Genomic DNA, 19,445 nt, shown 5'->3' with positions numbered 1-19,445 from the left:
TTATTCAGATCCACAATAGGGCCATGTTGATTATTATTTTGATTGTATGGATGGCATCCATGTGAACATGAATTTTCGTCCGTTTAAAAAAAAATATTTTCGATGACACTGTTAATCTTGCAAAGTAGCTACAAAATGAGCAAAAATATGCCACAAATTGCAAAAAAAATATTGGAAAATGATACTGATGATGTTGTAGAATGCCAAAAGCAATTCTAAAGGAAAAGAATTTTTTTATATTCTCATGCTCGCATCAGTTTGGGGTTATACATGCTATACTGGATACAGATACAGAACCTGATGAAATGATTTTGGATACAGATGTTGAGCCCTTGAACAGGAAAAACTTCTCTGGTACCTGTATAGGTGTGAGGTGAACCATGTTGTAGCCAGTCTCCTTGGAGACGCGGATGGTTTTCTCCCAGTTGCTGAAGGGTCCGATACACTTGGAGAGGACCGTCTGGATACAGATGCTGTCCAACGGCAGGATGTCTCCACCAGGGAGGGGGAGGAGGGGGTCCACAACAAAGTACCCTGAACCATGCTTCTTGTTTCCACTGAAACACATGTAAGAGAACGGATAGGTAAAGATTATTTTCTCAAACTTGCTCATGTCTTACCATTCATACCTAAATGTCTTACCTTCTCTCTTAAATTAAAACACAAGAGTCAGAGAACAATTCAACACTTTAATTTGAACATGTCAAAATGGGATATTATTAAGTCTTTAAGTCACTGACCATTACCATATCCAAATTTATAGCTATCAAATGTGTATGGTTCATAGATAGCCTCCTCAAAATTCCTAAGCAAGAAAGTTATTCTATTAATTATAAAACATTTTCCACATTTTTCAGCATAAAATCTTTCCATGTTACTCAGACAAAATCTTACTTCAGTTGTATATTATAATTTAACTCCTTGTTCACATTACACAATGTATCATACTGTATAGCAATTTATTTTCAAATTGTCCAATAGTGTGCAGTTGTGTTTGTATGTAAGAGGAATGAGGTCTGAAAGTTGCCAGTAGTTGTATCTCAATCTAAAGCACCGCTATTGATGATTATTGATCTCAAGGTCATCAGGTTAAGTGGAGGAAGGTCACAGGTCTTCTAGGGCTCCCTTTTCTGTGCATCTATTGGTCGAACAGGCATATGGACGATGTTAACCTCATTCTATAACTCTTTTTTTGCACTACATGCACAATTAGTACCTAGTCACAACAAAATGTTAAGGAAATAGTGGTCAGAGATATAAAATTTAGAGTATTACTCTCAGTATTTTGACAGTAATTCACACTTTGTTATGCAGATGCCAAGAAAAGAAAATCCCAAGCCTCCACAGCTATAACAGGACCTTAGGCCTAGGAAAATTAATGTTGAGATTCTAGTTTCAATCCTGAAAGTTAACATAGGGTCAGTAGGTAGGGATTTTTTTCTTATTTCATCTGGGTTTTTTTTTCTTTAATTTTGGCTTAAATGATTCAACAAACAATGCATTGGGCCTGTCTCAAGGACCCGTCCAGCTGTTTGCTTGTGGAACAATATAATATCCAATTTACTGACGAAAAAATTGCTCCTGGAAATGCGTTAAATGATGTTTCAGAGGGTTTGAAATTCAGACGACAGCCTTACCAGCAGTCAATAAAAAAAAGCTAGCCTAAGAACTGTCAGTATTTTGCTAAGGCTGGTCAGGAAACCGGGAACTCATTTTTTCTAGGCCTTTACCAGACTACAAATGTTCTTTATGAATAGGGCAACATTCCAGCATAACTCCGTGTTTTGAAAAAGAAAAGGCGCTAGCTGATAATATAACACTTTGCTGTGATTAGGAATCAAGAACATCAACAAATTTGCCCTTCAGAAAAACCTCATGCAGAATTGCCAGCTTACTGGTTCATTGCTTCCTCTTGCCTAGGGTGAAGACCTTGCAATCAATATCTTAACACCCCAATTCAAGTAAGCCTAGCATTATCGATTTGCATGCAAGATGTGGACAACAGCAATTATTGGCAACAGACTTCTTGTTTCACATTAAGGTTCTAAGCTTAGTTGAGAATAGGCAGTGGATCACCGGTGATTGGGGAAGAATAAAGGTCGTAACATTGTGGCTCAAAGGGTGAGATCTGTAGGGAACTTTGGTAAAGTCTCACTAGCGAACACTGATAGATAAAGGCCACTCAATTACTAACTCGCAATCAACTTTTCATCCATTGTTCCCTCTGAAACACAAACGTGCAAGCAGTGTTCTAGCCAGCTTCTGTCTTTCTGTCATTTGATGGACTCATGATGGAAAAAAATGTCATCTTTATGATGATAGACAAAATATTCTGTACAAAGAGTGTTTTGCAGAAAAGCTGACATTGCTGACTGATTTTTAGCCTGATGTAATGACCTGAAGCATTTTATAGATTAACAATAACTCATAAACCTCATCACGTATACGCAAATTGTACACATAGGGTTTGCAACAAGTAACAAAATTCAGGTTTAGTCTGACCAAGAAAACAAAAGTTATATGAAAAAACTCGGACAACTTAATAATAGGATGACAAGGATCTTTTTCAACAGTTGGGGACAAAATATGTGCATTTTGTAGAACCTAACCTTTTTTTTTTTGCAAGTCAGAAAAAATTGGAGAAAACCAACTGATTGCATTGGTGTGGCCTACTAGTAACTAACTACAATGATGCCTGCCTATTTCAAGTCATCAGTGAAAATTGAAACACATTTACTAGATACATGAACATCATTTTATTTCTGAATCAATGATATTGAAAGCAAATGAAGCACTCTAAATAAGTTAACAGTATCATAAACCTGTCTGACTGATCGTACTGATTGCGGCGGCGGCGGCGTCTAGTCAGCGCGATGAGTTGTTTTCCGGAAGGATTTTCTGCTGACTTTCCCATTAACTCCAGCGGTTCCAAATCAATTACCGCCCCCCTCCCCACTGTAGCATCCCTCCATAGGATTTATACATCTATTGATCCTGCTTCTTTAATGGTTGAGCCAAAGCCTTACAGTGCTCTCCACACGTCTCTGGGCCCAAAAATCTGCAGGGCTCGAAATTCATGTTTGGAAATACTAGCACCCAACCTGAAAAATTGGGTGCACAAAAAAATTGTTGCGTGCACCATAATTGAAATGAAGTAGAATGTTAGCATTTTCAGGCTCGTGCACATAGGTGCCCCCTTTCCTTCTATCTAGGCACAGCAGCACACACACAGTTTTGGAACTTTCAAAAATTCAGATTACTCTAAATTCTAACCCTAAACCCTAAATTCTAATTCTAAAAATCTTTTAAAAAGTACTGCGGGAAAGATTTTATCATTTTTCTGGCACTTCAGTTTTTCTACTGATTTTCATGCGCCCCAACTTTTTTCTGTGCACCAAAAAAAAAGGTAAACTTTTAGGTACTAGGTAAATACTTGGATAAGTACATTTTTAGGTAGGTAAATATTTAGATTCTAAGATAAATTTTTAGGTAGATATATTTTTAGGTTTAAGGAAATTTTTAGGTAGGTGAAGGAAGGCAAAATTTTTAGGTAGGTAAATCTTTAGGTAAGTAAATTTTCAGGTTAGGTGCACCAGCAGTTTAGTACCTACTCTCAAAACTGAATTTGGAGTCATAAACCACAGCATTGAGGTCTCTACTGTATAGACACAAGGTTGTGGATGGCTCCAAAGTGCACTACTGACAAGCCATCAGCTCACAAATGTCTCACTGCTTCTAAACACCGTAAAACACTTAAGACCTGGAAGGCACTTAAGCCATCACTTAGGGCCTCTACCCCTGGAGATTTGACATTGACTTTCACGAGGGAGCGGCTGGCAGGAAGAGTGATTGCTGCCGGTTTAAGTAGTGCCTGTTAATGGCCCGTTGCTGTTGAGAAGAGACGCACATATCCAACACTACTGACCTTCCTGTAACCCATGCTGTTAATACATACAAATTGCGAACAAGTTTCTGTGTGTGGAAAACTTATGGCTGAAAGCGTTATGTGTGATGTATATATTATTATGATATGTATATTATATGTGATATTCTTAATACTTACTAAGTGCCATTAGGAAAAATCTCCTAAGGAATAAAAAGTGGTCAAATTGAATGATGGTGTGTTGTTTTATGAGGTACTGTACCTGGTATTTACTAGTACAGGTTTGACCGTATATCAATGACCAAGTAATTCTTATGAAGAGATGGTCACTAGTACAGGTTGTACTGCATTTATGCAGCAACACCTATGCTGCAGTACAATGTGAACCAGTCAGAATTGCCCTGAGAAAGGTGATAGATGGTCACCAAAACGTTGTCTGTGGTTGTGTAAAAGGAGTCTCTTTACTAAGTAACTTTAATATTACCAAAGAAACCTGATGAAAGTGACAGTATTCACGGATGTGGACTGCATTTAGTTTATACAAGTACATTGCACATACCTGTTGTCATAGGAAAAGAAGTACTGGAAAGACCCGGCCAGTTTGAGCTGCAGCTCAGCGTATCTGTCGGAGTCATCACAGCGGCTCTGGGAGTAGTACTGCCACTTCAGCTCGTAATACTCATCCCGCCGGAACGGGCGGTCCGCCGGCGGATGGTTCACGAAGATGCGAACCGGCCGGGCGCACAGCGAGGGACCCAGGAAGAAATGAAGGGTCCAGCCTGCAGTGTGATAATAAATAAAGATATAGAGCTTGCCACATTTTATGATTATTGACTGAAGTGGAGCTTGTGAAACTCAAAGGGGCGAGTAGTATAGTCTTCTGGCTCCTGAGATTTGAACCCAGTACATGGACCAGTACATGTTACATGTAGGTGCAGGTAGACATCAGAAATACCTGCAAAGCTCCAATCTTGCCTGCACTAACCTGTATATACCCAGTACATGGACCAGTGCAGGTTAGGTGCAGGTAGACATCAGAAATACCCGCAAAGCTCCAATCTTACCTGCACTAACCTGCATATACCCAGTACATGGACTAGTGCAGGTAGACATCAGCAGAAATACCTGCACAGCTCCAATATTACCTGCACTAACCTGCATATACCCAGTACAAGGACCAGTGCAGGTTAGGTGCAGGTAGACATCAGAAATACCCGCAAAGCTCCAATTTTACCTGTACTAACCTGCATATACCCAATACATGGACCAGTGCAGGTTAGGTGCAGGTAGACATCAGAAATACCCGCACAGCACCAATTTTACCTGCACTAACCTGCATATACCCTGAGTACATGGACCAGTGCAGGTTAGGCGCAGGTAGACATCAGAAATACCTGCACAGCACCAATTTTACCTGCACTAACCTGCATATACCCTGAGTACAAGGACCAGTGCAGGTTAGGTGCAGGTAGACATCAGAAATACACGCAGCGTTTTGAGCCCTGACAGCCGTGTACTTGACCCTGACAGTGAAATATACAGCTGTGTACTTGACCCTGACAGTGAAATATACCGGCAGGGCAGACTTACTATAACACAACAATTCTTCATCCTGTCTTGAAGTGAAACACTTCATTACTCAACTGTCTGTAACACCTGGTTGGAAACCTTTCACGGCCCCAGCTTCCCAAATATTCTCTTCATAATTACCACAAAGGGCACAGCTGTAGATAAGATTAATGGGCAAAGGAAAGTTGAACCTAAGGCCGACTTTAGACTGACGACGGTATACGATCGCACAACAATCGTTGTGGGCGACGGCTGGCTTTAGACACATGACCAGAAAGTGTGGCGGACACCCGCAGCGCAGGATGGCACGCCGCGCGCCAATTCAAAATGGCGAGAGAACCCCTTTTTTTCGGCATGCTGCAGCAGATTGTTTTTATTCTGCTTTTAACTCGTTGTCCTGTGGATGAGACGCCAAGTTTGTGCCCAGCAATGAAGGGGCCTTGAGGCACATGCACCGAACGGGGCAATACTCCAGGTTTGAACCCGGCGTTCGGTGCTGCCGTCGGCCTGGCTATATTGGCCGGAAATGTGGATCGGCGGATCGGTTCGTACTGGAGAAGTAGCGATTGGTGGCAGGGGATTGTACTAGACACGTATGACGATATAAACTCTTTGGTTTGAGGACATATAATGATACGGGCGATGTTCTTGGACATGAAAAAACGCTCACGGCAGGCTTATTTGCATAAGGCAAATGACCTCCCACTTCCTTCGCCGGCGACGGTTCACTTTAGACGGTGGGAAATCCTCCTCGGACCCCCGCTGAAGGATCGCACGATAGGGTCCGAGGTGGTAGTGACGACGATTCGAGGATTACCGTCGTGCGACTATTTTGATCGTCTTTAGACGGTTGTAAAATACCGTCGCCGGCAACATCTTGACGATAAACATTCGTACGACTATCGAACCGTCGTCAGTCTAAAGTGCCCCTAAGTCAGCTCTTCTGGGATGGTTGGTTTCCCAGGAAGTGGTGCTGTTATATTCACGGTAGCAAAATTTCACGGTCTGAGAAAAATGGACATGCTCGCAGAACTATATGTTCATGGTGGCAGCAGGTGAAGAAGAAAGAAAGTCTTTGAATTACTTGTTTGCGGTGATGATAAATTTGCAGTTACCATATAGAAATGACCAATGGCAAATATGAAATAAGTACCGCTAATTAGTGATTTACAGACTTTGTTTAAGCAAGTGTCAGGACCCAACATTTCGGCACATTTTCGTAATCATTTCATACTTGAACTGTTTGACATTGCACAGAAAACAAGCTACATGAGGCGTCTCTTTATTTTGACCAGAAAATTGACTTTGAAAATCCTATTTTGCTGCCCTGAAATTGCATTGGATGCCTTTAATTCTGGTATTCCAACTAGTGGGGCAATTTTCTTTTTAAAAAAGTGAGGAATATATACCACATACTGAGAGTAGCCTGAACTGTGATATCGGTATTAACCCAACCTCAGTGGGCCCTAAATAAGTACCCCATGGAAGGGATGTCTTGTTTACTACACCTGAAGGAGTGATAGATAAGTAGAAGACTGATAGATCCAGGTCAGGAAAGGAGGATAGAGGACTTGAGTAGCAATACTTGGTGGTATCAAAAAAATTTAGGGACTACTCGTGTAGTTTCATTTGAGACTATTTCAAGTGCTTGATGTATCAAATAATGACAAAAATGTTTTTCCTCATCCAGAATATTTTTGCCTTTTTCTCTAAAAATTTCATTGGAATTGCCTTTAAACCTTGAAAAACCCACATTAAAATTAACGTTACCTTGAATAACACTGACATTAAACTTTTCAACCCAAATACACAAGTGGTGATTTAAATGCAGGAGCCTTTTGAAACTTATTAGCCACACTCACGTCTTGTCTGTCCTGAGGGCAATAAGAAAATTGCTCATGCTACAATAATGGGTTCATGTAATGGCCTGCAGTAAATTCTACTGCCCCACTTTTGTTTACCGGCTATGGTATATTGACTTGGTAATGGTAGCTCAATGTAAGATTAGCACAATGTTTATAGAATCAATTTTTGGCCATCTCTTTACATGTAGTAAGTTTGATCAACCTTCTCGCATTGCATAAAGGAATTGAAGACCCTAGGCTTGTCACCCCGAACACCAACCAACCGAGGTTGGCTGAAGTTTGGGAGCAGTCTGACCAGATTTAGGCCACGCTTATCTTTCTATACAAAACAAGTCAGTTTTGAGTCATATCTGAGTCAAATTACAAGCTCAGTAAGACCAGACTGTAAGGTTTGAACCACGCACACTGGAAAGGACCCCTACTCTTTTCGATAAGTGCGATGGGATCTTTAACATGCTCAAGGTGTGACTGTCCTTAAACACAGGACCTCTGGATTTACATCCCTGAGACATCCCTAACAGAAGATAGGTACTAATTTTTACCTGAGCCAAGTGAGCAAATAGGTGTTTAATGCCTTTCAGAAGGACACAACAGTGGGGCCTGCCAGGGATTTGAACCCAGGACCTTCAGATTCTGAAGCAACCAACGCTAATCACAACACCACCTGTGCAACATGTGCAAAATTACACTTAACCTTCAAATTGCAGGACTCTTGGAAGGGTACCATTACCTTATGCACCGTGGACTAATTGCCCCTTAGTTGCATCAACAAGCGATAAACCAGTACAGTTTGGTAAGGAGTGTATTGGTTTTCAACGAGGGGCAATCAATGGAATCAATGCTGTTGATTTGGCATTTCATCAGACCTTTCAAAGGAAATATACAGCACAGACAAATCTAAGATCACGCCAATTCGACTTATTTGTTTGCAGCTTTAAGAATACTTTAATTTAGGATCTTTGCATAGAGACAAAAAAATCTTCTGCATCTTCTAATTTTCAACATATTTGTGCAATTAATTGAATTTATCTCACATTTCTGACATTTGATTATGGTTGGTGCTAAAACAACCCACACGAGGCACACTCAGTTATAATTAGTGGCACCACCACAAACTACCAGAATGTAAACAAACATGTAAGGTCATATTTTGACACATCAACTTCCTGAATGGCACTTATCTTATGGAGTACATGTGATTCAACTTCCTTTGCAAAGACATGACCAGAAAATTTACTTTTTGTACTGTCCTAATGTTAGAAAATGCAGCTTTAAGTTTTCATTCGAGCCCCCTGTGATACCGTGTTGTCCTCTTTTCTTTTAAAGGACCAAGAACCAACAAAATCAATTCATGTGTCACTGTCAGAAAGCATTTTAACTACAAAATTCAATAAGCTGATTTTATTAGTGCTCTCGTTAATTTTACTGCTTTGGTAATATACATCTAGACTCTCTCTATGAGGATTGTTTCCATAAAACTGAAGTGATGAAGTTGTTTTACCACAAATTTGGTGACCTTATCAATTTCCTATATACAGGGCTTGAAATGCCACCTGCATATGCAGGGTAGTGTGGGTAAAATTGGAGCTGTGCAGGTATTTCAAGTCTACCTGCACCTAATCTGCACTGGTCCATGAACTGAATTTACATATTATACAGTACTAGGCGTAGGTGGATTTTGGATTGCTGTATTGGCTGCTTCTACAGTTTTTAATATAATACACACAGTTCCTAAACGCTGAGTTTTGCAGGTATGCAGAAACACTTAGTCTATAAAGCGTATAACCAAAACTGACTTAGCACTGAGTAATTATTGCTTCAAGCCTTCATACTTTTTTATGAATGACATCTATGTGTACTATGTCATTACCAGTTTTCCACAAAAACGACCATTTTTTCTTTGACAGAAAAGAGGCAAGCTCAGAAAATTGCCGCAAATCAAGATGTCATGTCAAAGCCTTTATAAGAATCGCAACAAAATGAGGGAATATATAATAATCCTCGTAAAATTGCCCCCAAAATGAGCATCTGTTGTAAAACATCCTCTCGGAAAGCGAGGTGAATCAGTCTGCCTGCCTGCGGTCTCTGGAGGATATCGTGCATAAAATAAAACTGGTCTGATTTTATATCCAGCAAATGTCAGACGTAATGGCTCAGTAGCATGCTGAGGCCTAGGAAAAAAATGTTGTGTTTTCTGTTTCCCAACTAATCCTAGCAAAAAACTGCTCACCCTATTTTTTTTTTTTTAGCCACCGCTGGTAAGGCTTCAAAATTTTTGCTCTAACATGCATCTGAATTTCACATTCTCTAAATTCTGAAACGTCATTTAAAGCATTCTCAACAGGGATTTTTTCTTCAGTAAAGTGGCTGAAATATTCACATTAGCAAAACAGGTGGACAGGCCCTTAAGACAGTCCCACTATGAATTGTTAAACGTAAAGTTGGATCAATTTTTGGCCACGGCATGTAAAAAATGGAAAAGCAGAAAATCCCTACCTACTAGTCATAGTTTTCCTCTGGGATTGAAACGAGAAACATAACATAAATTTTCCTAGGCCTAAACCCATAGCTAACGTTACCAGCTGACCCCTGAACAAGTCACAGTAGCCAATTATTTTTAACAACGTGCTGCACAGATTCAACCAACTGAGCAGAATGTACAATAAGCATCAAGAGTTATGGCATATGAAATTCGGATTATCATTTATTTTTTTCCTGGCTAATCTGATAAAGTATGTTCTGTCTATTTATTATGTCATCTGGAACAATTCAGACTTCTAATGCAAGTCATATTCATAAATCACAAGATATGGGCAAACTTGCCCACAATAGAATAATGTACACTGTATCATGAATTGTGTCAAATGCCAAAACAGTTACCTTAAAGGTACCCAAAGAGATATTTCACGGCAGTAAAACTAGATTTTCAAGGTCAATTTTCCAGTTATTTCACTTAATATACATGTAGTACAGTAAGTTGAATCAACCCTATCCCATAGCATATTGATAACCGTGAGGCAAAAATGCGATGTCACTAACAAAAAAAGTTCCTCGTTTCGTATTGTAGGCTTGTTTTAGCTATTTATTGGTGGTACCAAAAAATAAAGGGACGCTTCACATAGCTTGTTACTCCGTGAAGGAGGTCAGGACCTCCGGACGGAGTGTTGTAATCGGCTGATTTTTCATGTTCGCAGTCAAAACACTGGGTTCTCTTTGTGTAATCGGCACGCAATTTTATACGCCGTCTGCGGGTATGCCCGTGTTGATGCACGAATGTGTATTTTTGCCGTTGCTGCTTTCGCGGTCAATGTAATATCGCAGACGCACCCCTACAATTACGAGGCGAATTGGAATGGTCCAGAAAAACGCGTTGTTTGGAATAGCAGTGGGGTTCAAAAAAGTTCATGCAGATACGGGGTGGTTTTTATAAGTGGTTCCAGATGTTTTTGCCCATGGTTAAGAGATGCCAAGTTTTTTGGAAGATGTTCGCAGCCAAAACGCATTCTTCCGTACGTCGCATTTCTGTGTAATTTCGCATGTGGTGTTGCATTATGTCCGGGATGATGCACGTCTTTTTATTTTTACCGTAGCTGTTTTGATATTGGAGTAAATGCTTATTTTCGAAACATCCCCATTTCTTTGAAATGGTTTCGTCCGTTTATGCAACTGTTACTGCGCTAATGACGACCAGTCGCGCTGTCCTGATACACCGCGAATGTGCGAGTGTTCCCTGTAGACAGTCCCGGGAGTCATTTTTTTCGCACATTCCAGGAGCCAAACCAAAATACGTTCATGAACCGAGTCCAAAAAACCGAAACGTGAAAATCGGATGATCGGACCTGATGTACATTTCTCTTTCTATAGATTGTACACACAATACACACATCTTTAGATAATCTGGCCATGGCAGGTTAAAAAAAAGTAACCCTGAATCATACTAGATTAGCGTAAATGCATGTTAATGCGTTCAAAACAAGAAAAAAATTGTTTCCGGGTATTAATCTCTTGAATCACGGCGCTGAATATTGACGCAAAAATATTTCGGGCATCGCGCGCCCTTCCCGCGTCACGTGTAGGCATCTCGCATCTCTGATTGGTTGTTGCGTCTTAAGATGACTGAGCCGACGCGCGTTTAAACAATTTTTCTTTGTTCGATTTATCACACTTCACAGAGAATTGTCGCCAATGGCTACTTCTTTTTGTTGCAATATATAATACTTCACGGAGAATTGTCGCCTATGGCTTCTTGTTTTGGGGTTAATTCAAATTCAAATGCCTTTAACTTAGAAAAGATGATGAAAATATGATAAATATTAAATATCAATATCACACAGATTTCCTCATCCAGAATATTTTTTGTTTTGCCACCCTGAAATTACATTGGACACGTTGAATTTATTATATCTCCAGGGATAAAACACTTCAAAACACGAATGTCCTTTCAACTATTCAACATACGTGTTCCTGACATTGGGCTGGCTGAATGCCCATGATTGCGGACGGCCACACGTGACATGCCACTTGCTTATTGACTTCAACTGCTTGTGAAACGAGCCGTCTGCTACAATTTAACATCTTCATAATGGGACCAGGGATAATATACATGTATGTGTGTCAAAAAGCACATTCAAGGAGAAATTATATGAGCATTACTCAAGTGTAATATTGAATGCCAGTTGCAGGGCTCGAAATACTGGGAACACATGTGTAGGTACAGAATTGGAGCTGGTATTTCTGATGTCTACCTGCACCTTACCTGTACCTGTTAGTGGCAGTAGATTGGAGCTGTGCATGTATTTCTGATGTATATATTATCTACCTGAACCTATTAAACCTGCACAAGTAAATGTACTGGGTTCATACATTTCGGAAGCCTGTGTGATAACCGTTAGAACCCTGTATGGCTAGTTATCACATAGGACAGAACACTTGTATCGCATGCTTCTTTTCTTCTTTCATTTTGAATTTGAGGCAGCCACCTTCAACTAGCTGAAGATTCTGCTTTTCTTGTGGCTAATATGAGATGGGGTTCGCCAGGCCTCCATCCAGGAAAGTCATGTAAAGTGCCTTTCCCAAGGGTACAAGATCGGTGACATGGCAGGGTTCAAACCCGGGACCTCTTGGTTCCGAGCAGAACGCTCTGCTGTTACGGCACACGACCCCATGATTATGCTAAATTGCATCCCATGTATGACAGAATGCCAACATTACATGCACATGTATATGGTTACAGTCAGAGGAAGCTCACCTTTCTGCAACCGGAACAGAGTGGTATTCAGGTGCTCTCCATCGTTCAGCTGCAGCACGCGCACCTGCTGCACCTGTCGCAGGGGCGAGTTCGGAGCGGCAGGTGCAGCTGCCCCCGTCTGCCCCGCAGCCGTGGCGTTAGTCGTTGGTCCTCCCTCTGCCATGACTTTGATCTCGGACGGGCGGTTGTTGAAGTCGTCGTAGAAAGAAGAGTCTTTAGTGTTGGAAGAACATTTACACAAGCCTGGAAAACAGCAGGAGAAAATCATCTACACTAGAAACATCTAGGGCAACAAAAGTGGATTGTTGAATAGGAAGGAGGAAAATTTGGTTACATCACCTTAACAAGATACCATTCATAAGACCCAAAAATGTGCAGCCTGTTTAAAATCATTCTGAAGACATACACAGGATCAGCCTTCCCTGACCTATCAGTCTTATACCTATCTATCACTCCTTATGGTGTAGTTAACAGCCCACCAAAGTAGAGTTTATATTACAGTTCAGACTACTCTCAGCGTGTGGTATATATTAATAACTTATTCAACAGAAAATTTCCCCACTATTTTGAATACCTGAGAATTTAGGGCATCCAATACAATTTTGTGGTCTGCAAAACTGGATTTTTAAAGTCAATTTTTGGTTATTCTTTAAATATAGTAAGTTGAATCAATCCTATCCCATAGCATACTGATATCTGTGAGGCAAAAATGCAATGTCACTAATGCAAAACGGTTGCTTGTTTTGTATCCTAGGCTGGTTTTAGCTTTTTATGACTAAACACCCCTAAGCTGGTTAAAAGACAGTGTATGGGCTAAATGACTATATCTCAACATAGGGGTACAAATCACAGCATAGTGGGCCTGATAAACAGTCTGGTAAGAACCCTCTACTTTACAGAGTTCAAAGCCCGTTGACACTATCAAGCTGAAAAATATGCCCTAAGATAACACAACTGCTTTTAAACTAAGCTAGATACAAGTGCATAAAGTCATAAGGATACCTAATGTGGGAGGACAAAATGGACCCAGCGGTGATTTGATTTGCGTTGTGCCATAATGATGCACTTTTGGTTCATCCATGGATCAAAGACTTAGTCTGATGCAGCCAGAGGGATCAACAAACTGCCACTAGGGGAATACCATAGCCTCGCTCTACCACTTAGTTGTGGTCAATTATCCAATAATAAATGTGTTGTTCCTGAGATTTAAAAAAAACTAAGGCTCTTTTGAGCTACTCTTTAATACAAAAATTCTTAAGTTTTACTATAATTAGGTTGTCCTCTGAAACCCTACAAGATCCTCTGACTAGCATGTAGATTTTCAGACTTATAAATAGCAATAAAAGAATATTAAGATGGTAATATTCCTGTTATCGGGTTATGAATAGCCCTGAAGTACTTTAACAATCATAAATTCATGGTGACCTTATGTCCTTGTGAAGTAGATAACTATGTGTGCCACATGCCCCCAAGGCTAGGCTAGTGGCACCACAAACTATCCAAGGACAGAGGTTAGCTATATAGGCTTCAGCTTTTTTTAGTGTGCTTGTAGGCATTTTTATCAGGCTTTATTTTTTGCGCTGGAACTTTCTTTTACATCTAGAAAAAATTCCACCAAAGAAAGTTGATAAAAATGCGTAAAAACACACGAAAAATAAGCTGAAGCCCAAACCGCTGCTTGGAGTTGGAGAGTACCATAAGCAACTCAAAAAGCACATCCAGGCTGATCATGATACCACTCTTGTCCATGTACAATGTACATCCTACCCGGCAACAGATAACTATATCTGTCTTGTCTCTTAATAGAGACGCTTCAAATGACAGCTAAGGTCAAGATCAAAAGGCGACATCGACCAATCAATCCATCAACGAATCAAAAGACTTCAATACACAAAGTCGTGACCTATCTGCAGGGCGGTTTCTAATGAATCAGACATCAGCTGTTTTCTCCAGCTGGGAAGAGAGCGTAAAACGACGACAACGTACCCTCCGGAGTGTCTCCGAAGAACACGAACGCACAACAGTTCCTGAGGGAGACGAGAGCCGAGCGGAGGGACAGGAGCACGCACAGGAGCGCGTACTGCACACTCTTCCCGATCCGCCGCAGCCACGAGCACCTCTGCTCCCGACGCTCCCCGACCTCCATCCTGCTACGCTTGTAATTTGCCTCCCTCACGGAGGGCGGCAGGCCTCCGAGTGATAGCCCGGGAGAAGCCGTTCGATTTTTCATCATGCCTCGCCGAGCGAGCGCACGCCCCTCATCCCGTATGAATCCCGCGGGGGCCCTTCATCTAACGTGACGCGGCCTGGAGCAGCCAGACACACGTAGCCACAATTACCATGCCGGAATTAATGCAGCAGCCTCGCTATTTATGACCCCCTGATAACAGACATTTGTTGAATGAGCCAGCCTATCTCTCTCTACGCCAAACCCCCTTCCAATATACAACCTGCTTTGAATACTAATTAAGCCTAGTCTATCTGCCTGACTTGTCTCACTGGCATTATTAAAAAAAAAAAACACTCATCCTTAGAAAATCGATACAGGTAGCAGAGTGATTGAGTGCACAACATACAGCACTGATTATGATAATCGGTTTAGCGAGTCACGGATTTGCTTCTAGCTATTTGTCAGATGTCGATTACTTCGTTAAGAAAACATTATGTACGACGTTTGAAGAAGACTCTCGAAAAAGTCGCCCTGCCCTGGCTTTCTCAAATAGAACTAACAATGCCTCCAGGGGGTGTACACTAGTCTGTGAAGGTCGCTACAACTTTTTTCCGGTAATTATACTAGCGTGTAACATGACATGTACCACCTGCACGTACTACACGTATGCACGGAACATGGACATGTCCTTGTGGCACCCTTGGAAACTCATGACGATATCAGCGGGGAACTTCCCTCAAACGGCACCAAACCTACTCCCCCACCTACCTGAAGGCCTGCACGATCACCAGACGAAATGTCGGCCCGAGGAAACGTTTTAAAACCCGTTTCTCGGCGATAATTTTCCTCTCCGACGCTCCAACAAGACTTGCCAGTTCCCCTCCCCCGAAATCCGCGGTCAACCAGAACAGCGGAGACCACTTCCGGGTTACTTTCCACCAATCACAGCGCCGGAAAAGAAATTAGAGTAGAAGCCAAGAACGAAGAGGCTCTCCAAACTTTTCATTTTTTTGAGACATACAAGCTCACGCTGGTACTGACACGTACACAAGTGTCCCACATTCCCATTTATGATAACCGGAAAATTAGTTCGTGCGCAGAAATGATAATTTTGACCATGAAATGAGGAACAGCTGTCCTTGACAAAAGTTGACCTCAAGTAACCCCTAATGACGTCACACAATTCAAGATGGCCGCCGAGGGAAGAAAATAAGAACAAAACGACGATCTTTTGACGTTTTAGCGAGTTTTTGACGACTACGGAGAGTCTATCCAGCCTGTAACCCAGCCATGGTACGTTGTGAAGCTTTACAGATCCCAGAAGTTTCTCTATCTTGCTAAAATTGCGCTGTTTTGTAACAGAACTCGAATCTGAGACTTACGCACGCAGACTGTTTATCATACTAGCTAGCTCCTATTGAAATTATGATTATGAATATGCGCTGTTCTCAACGTCACATTGTTTTATTCCCTCTAGTCTGACCGTAAAGCAGTGAACAGGTACTACCCTCCGGACTTTGACCCACAGAAGGTACGTGTATAATCTATAAAAAAATAATATTGTGTATAAATATTTATAATCATAGAAATTATGGATGTCTGTCGTTTATGATAAATTGTGATATAAATTTTATGATAAATACCAAGTGTTGTGTGTTATAACCAGCCATTGCCTTATGCCTGTTAACCTAGTACATTGATAATGTGCTATAGTACTATAAAATGTGATGCACGAAAAAGATCAAAATAAGTCAAAACCACATTGTATTGATATAACGTTACAGGTTCTTAATAAGTGTATCGTCAGTAATATCTCTACCCTGTGTCTGTCCCTTGTAGCACAAGTCCATCAACAAGTACCGTAACTCCCATCCCCTGAGAGACCGCGCTCGCAAACTCTCCCAGGGTATCCTCATCATCAGGTAAGTGAAACAACTTCTTCTGTATCAGATACACCATGTACATGTATACGTAGAGTAGTATAGAAGTGTAGTTGTGTGGCAAAACGTTAAAGTGTCTGGCTCAGATCTAAGAAGTCCTGGGTTCAAATCCTACTATGTCACTAATCTTGTGCCCATGGGCCAGCTCACAAACCCAAAGGCTAAAAGGTCTGGACAGACAAAGTGCCAACTGATCAGAACCCCACTACTGTTAATGTAATACTAGTCATTATTTGCCAGCAAGAACAGAATGATTCCTAGTTTTCATGCTATGAAGGAGTACATGTATTTTTGAGCTGTCATTGACCATTTGATATTTCCCCATAGGTTTGAGTTGCCATACAACATCTGGTGTGGAGGATGTGGGAACCATGTGGGCATGGGTAAGTCTTGAAAACATTGTCTGAAAGTAAAAAAAGAAAAGAAACTTTCAATGTCCATTGCCTGACAGATTTTAAGATGAAGTTCGATGTTTAAACGTTAAATTTTCAGCTTGAAAATCAACCAACTACTGTACATTGATATCCCCCGCCGTTTTTTTAGGTGTGCGTTACAATGCGGAGAAGACGAAGGTGGGGATGTACTACACCACACCCATCTACAAGTTCCGCATGAAGTGCCACCTGTGCGACAACCGCTTCGAGATCCAGACGGACCCCAAGAACTGCGACTACGTCATCGTCAGCGGCGCGCGGAGGAAGGAGGAACGCTGGGACGCCGCGGAGAACGAGCAGGTTGTCTGTGAAGGTAGGATCATTAAGAAGAAAGTTTTCACCGCCACCCCTTTCAGGGGTCAAAATACCACCTACACATGCACTTTAGTGCTGGTAAAATTGGAGCTGTGCAGGTATTTCTGATCTGGTCTACCTGCACCAGTCCCATTAAATGGAATGCCACCAATATATAGAAGTATAAAAGAAATAATGGAGTCTAATAGAGACTTAACGTTTAGGTACAAATAAAAAACAAATAAGGTTGTATTGCATCTGCATTAACTTGAATGCCATCACTATAGTTATGATAATTGTATCCTGTTATTTAATACATTTTCTACCATGAAAAGCTACCTGACTTCATATTGAATGTGTGCATTTCAGACCATGAGGATAAAAAGAAGATGGCGTCCGACCCGATGTTCCGCCTGGAACACGGCGTGAAGGACCAGGACAAGAGGAAAGCTGCCGTGCCACGCCTGGCCGAGATCGAGCAGTGGAAGTCCCAGTGGCAAGACGACTTCTCACTCAACCAGAGGGCTCGCAGGAAGTTCAGGGTAAGGGAAGTCCAAGTTCATGGAAATGGCATCAGAAGTTTGAAAAAACTTCATACAAAGTTCAGCCATGAAGACAAAGTCATTGCCAAAAAGCATATTCCTTTCTAAAAGAAAGTTTTCTTTGTGTACAGTTTCAGCTTAAGAACTTGTAAGACATAGTTTGTTGTGTTCTTGTCTTAGGAAGAGAAGAAAGTGTTGAGAAGTTATTGAGAAGTTATAGGTTTCTTGTGTTGTCCTCTGAAACTCTGTTCTTGTGTGTTAAGAAGTTGTAAGTTTGTTGTGTTATTGTCTTCAGGGAGAGAAGACCATGCTGAAGGAGGAGGCAGCAGAAGACGCTGCCCTGCTGGAGAAGTCGTCCCTGGCGATCCCGCTCGTCCGAGAACACGAGGACGACAAGAAACTCGCCTCGCTACTCAAATATCACAGCCTGGATTGTGAGTCCTTTTTTCTCCTTTCAACATACATATGTAGGAATGTACTAAAAATAGTTGTATAGTTGTACAGTACCTGTATTTCCTTCAACTCAGAAAAGGCCATTTTTGATGCCTCTTGAAAACTTGTCTGCTTCAAACATTGTGTTCACTTTGAGTGCAAATAAATTAAGTTGACATTTTGTAACAGTCGTATTTGCTTTCATCCACACCAGCTTACGAGAAGAAGCAGAAACAGAAGAGAGAGGCGATTGCAAGTCGGTCCATTTTTTCCACCCAACCCTCGACCTCCACAGCAGTCTCCCCAGGCAAGGACAACAAGCTACTGGATGCCAAAAAGAAGTTGGGACTCAGTCTGCCGAAAAAGGCACCCTCTGCATTTGACCTGGAACAACCTGCACTTGGTGTCAGAAGCGAGATAAAACAACTAGTTAAGAGAGTGTCGGACAACAACGACACATCGGCCAAAGAAAAAGACTCTGTTAACCAAACCAATAAGCAGAACGGTTCACATTGTTCCAGTAGTTTGCCATCAGGCATTGAAAAGAAAGCTCCACATAGAACAGGGAACATTGAAGAGGGGACAGATAATGATTGTCAGACAGGAAGTGCCAAAGAACTGTTAGATGGGAGTACAGACAGAAGTGATAACGCAACAAGGAGTACAAGCCTGGGTCTGGTGGAGTATGACTCAGATGAGGACAGTGTATGAATGAATGTATTAAGCACTGGTTATTTTTTATGAATATATGGGCTTTTCTGGCATGCACATAAAACCATGGCCATTGAAGGTTTTGTGGAATCACTGAACATTGGTTAAAACTATCTCTAATACATGTAGTGTTGTGTCATATAACTATGTACATACTACCTAAAAGCAACATTTATACCAGTATGTAATTTCCATACTTTGAACACATTGAGAGTTTAAAAACTTGTTTCTTTTGTCAATAAAAGATGCAACATTGTGCAACGTCTATCCCATGTGTTACTTGTCCTGGTGTATGGAACAATTGGTTTTGTAAGATGCCGGGCCTCTCGTGATTGTATAAATTATGGTAGAAAACTA

At 41.2% G+C, this 19,445-nt stretch overlaps 2 protein-coding genes across 3 annotated transcripts in view; one reads left to right on the top strand and one right to left on the bottom strand.

The window, feature by feature from the left end:
- LOC109475173 (glycogen debranching enzyme-like) overlaps window positions 1–15,709 on the bottom strand; it is a 52,710-nt gene extending 37,001 nt beyond the window's left edge. Inside the window, exons 1-4 of one of the 2 annotated variants that reach the window (XM_019775707.1) lie at window positions 15,504–15,709; window positions 12,566–12,808; window positions 4,443–4,662; window positions 359–557 (exon numbers count right to left, since the gene is read on the bottom strand). In XM_019775707.1, coding sequence (XP_019631266.1) covers window positions 359–557; window positions 4,443–4,662; window positions 12,566–12,728 — 582 coding nt within the window. In that variant the 5' untranslated portion in view covers window positions 12,729–12,808; window positions 15,504–15,709. Of the gene's footprint in view, window positions 1–358; window positions 558–4,442; window positions 4,663–12,565; window positions 12,809–14,551; window positions 14,755–15,503 lie in introns of those variants that run through there. The other variant, XM_019775706.1, reaches the window with a different exon arrangement.
- Window positions 15,710–15,852: 143 nt separating this feature from the next.
- On the top strand, window positions 15,853–19,343 carry LOC109475207 (coiled-coil domain-containing protein 130-like). The gene is made up of 8 exons (XM_019775791.1): window positions 15,853–16,028; window positions 16,213–16,266; window positions 16,575–16,657; window positions 17,003–17,058; window positions 17,219–17,422; window positions 17,773–17,945; window positions 18,241–18,379; window positions 18,592–19,343. Exons 1-8 carry the CDS (start codon window positions 16,026–16,028, stop codon window positions 19,086–19,088), a joined length of 1,209 nt encoding a protein of 402 aa, XP_019631350.1. The 5' UTR covers window positions 15,853–16,025; the 3' UTR covers window positions 19,089–19,343.
- The last annotated feature ends 102 nt before the right edge of the window (window positions 19,344–19,445 follow it).

The sequence above is a fragment of the Branchiostoma belcheri genome, unplaced genomic scaffold (assembly GCF_001625305.1).
Source record: "Branchiostoma belcheri isolate BF01 breed outbred unplaced genomic scaffold, Haploidv18h27 scaffold33, whole genome shotgun sequence".
In the NCBI taxonomy this organism is placed as follows: Eukaryota; Metazoa; Chordata; class Leptocardii; order Amphioxiformes; family Branchiostomatidae; genus Branchiostoma; species Branchiostoma belcheri.
The sequence above is the reverse complement of the archived record's forward strand: the minus strand, read 5'-3'. Positions and strand labels throughout refer to the sequence as shown.

What these genes read in the sequence shown, in the direction of transcription:
- LOC109475207 (XM_019775791.1), top strand. An exon ending in CGAGCAGGTTGTCTGTGAAG is followed by an intron (nt 17,423 to 17,772) that starts GTAGGATCATTA and finishes TGTGCATTTCAG; the next exon opens with ACCATGAGGATAAAAAGAAG. An exon ending in GGGCTCGCAGGAAGTTCAGG is followed by an intron (nt 17,946 to 18,240) that starts GTAAGGGAAGTC and finishes TATTGTCTTCAG; the next exon opens with GGAGAGAAGACCATGCTGAA.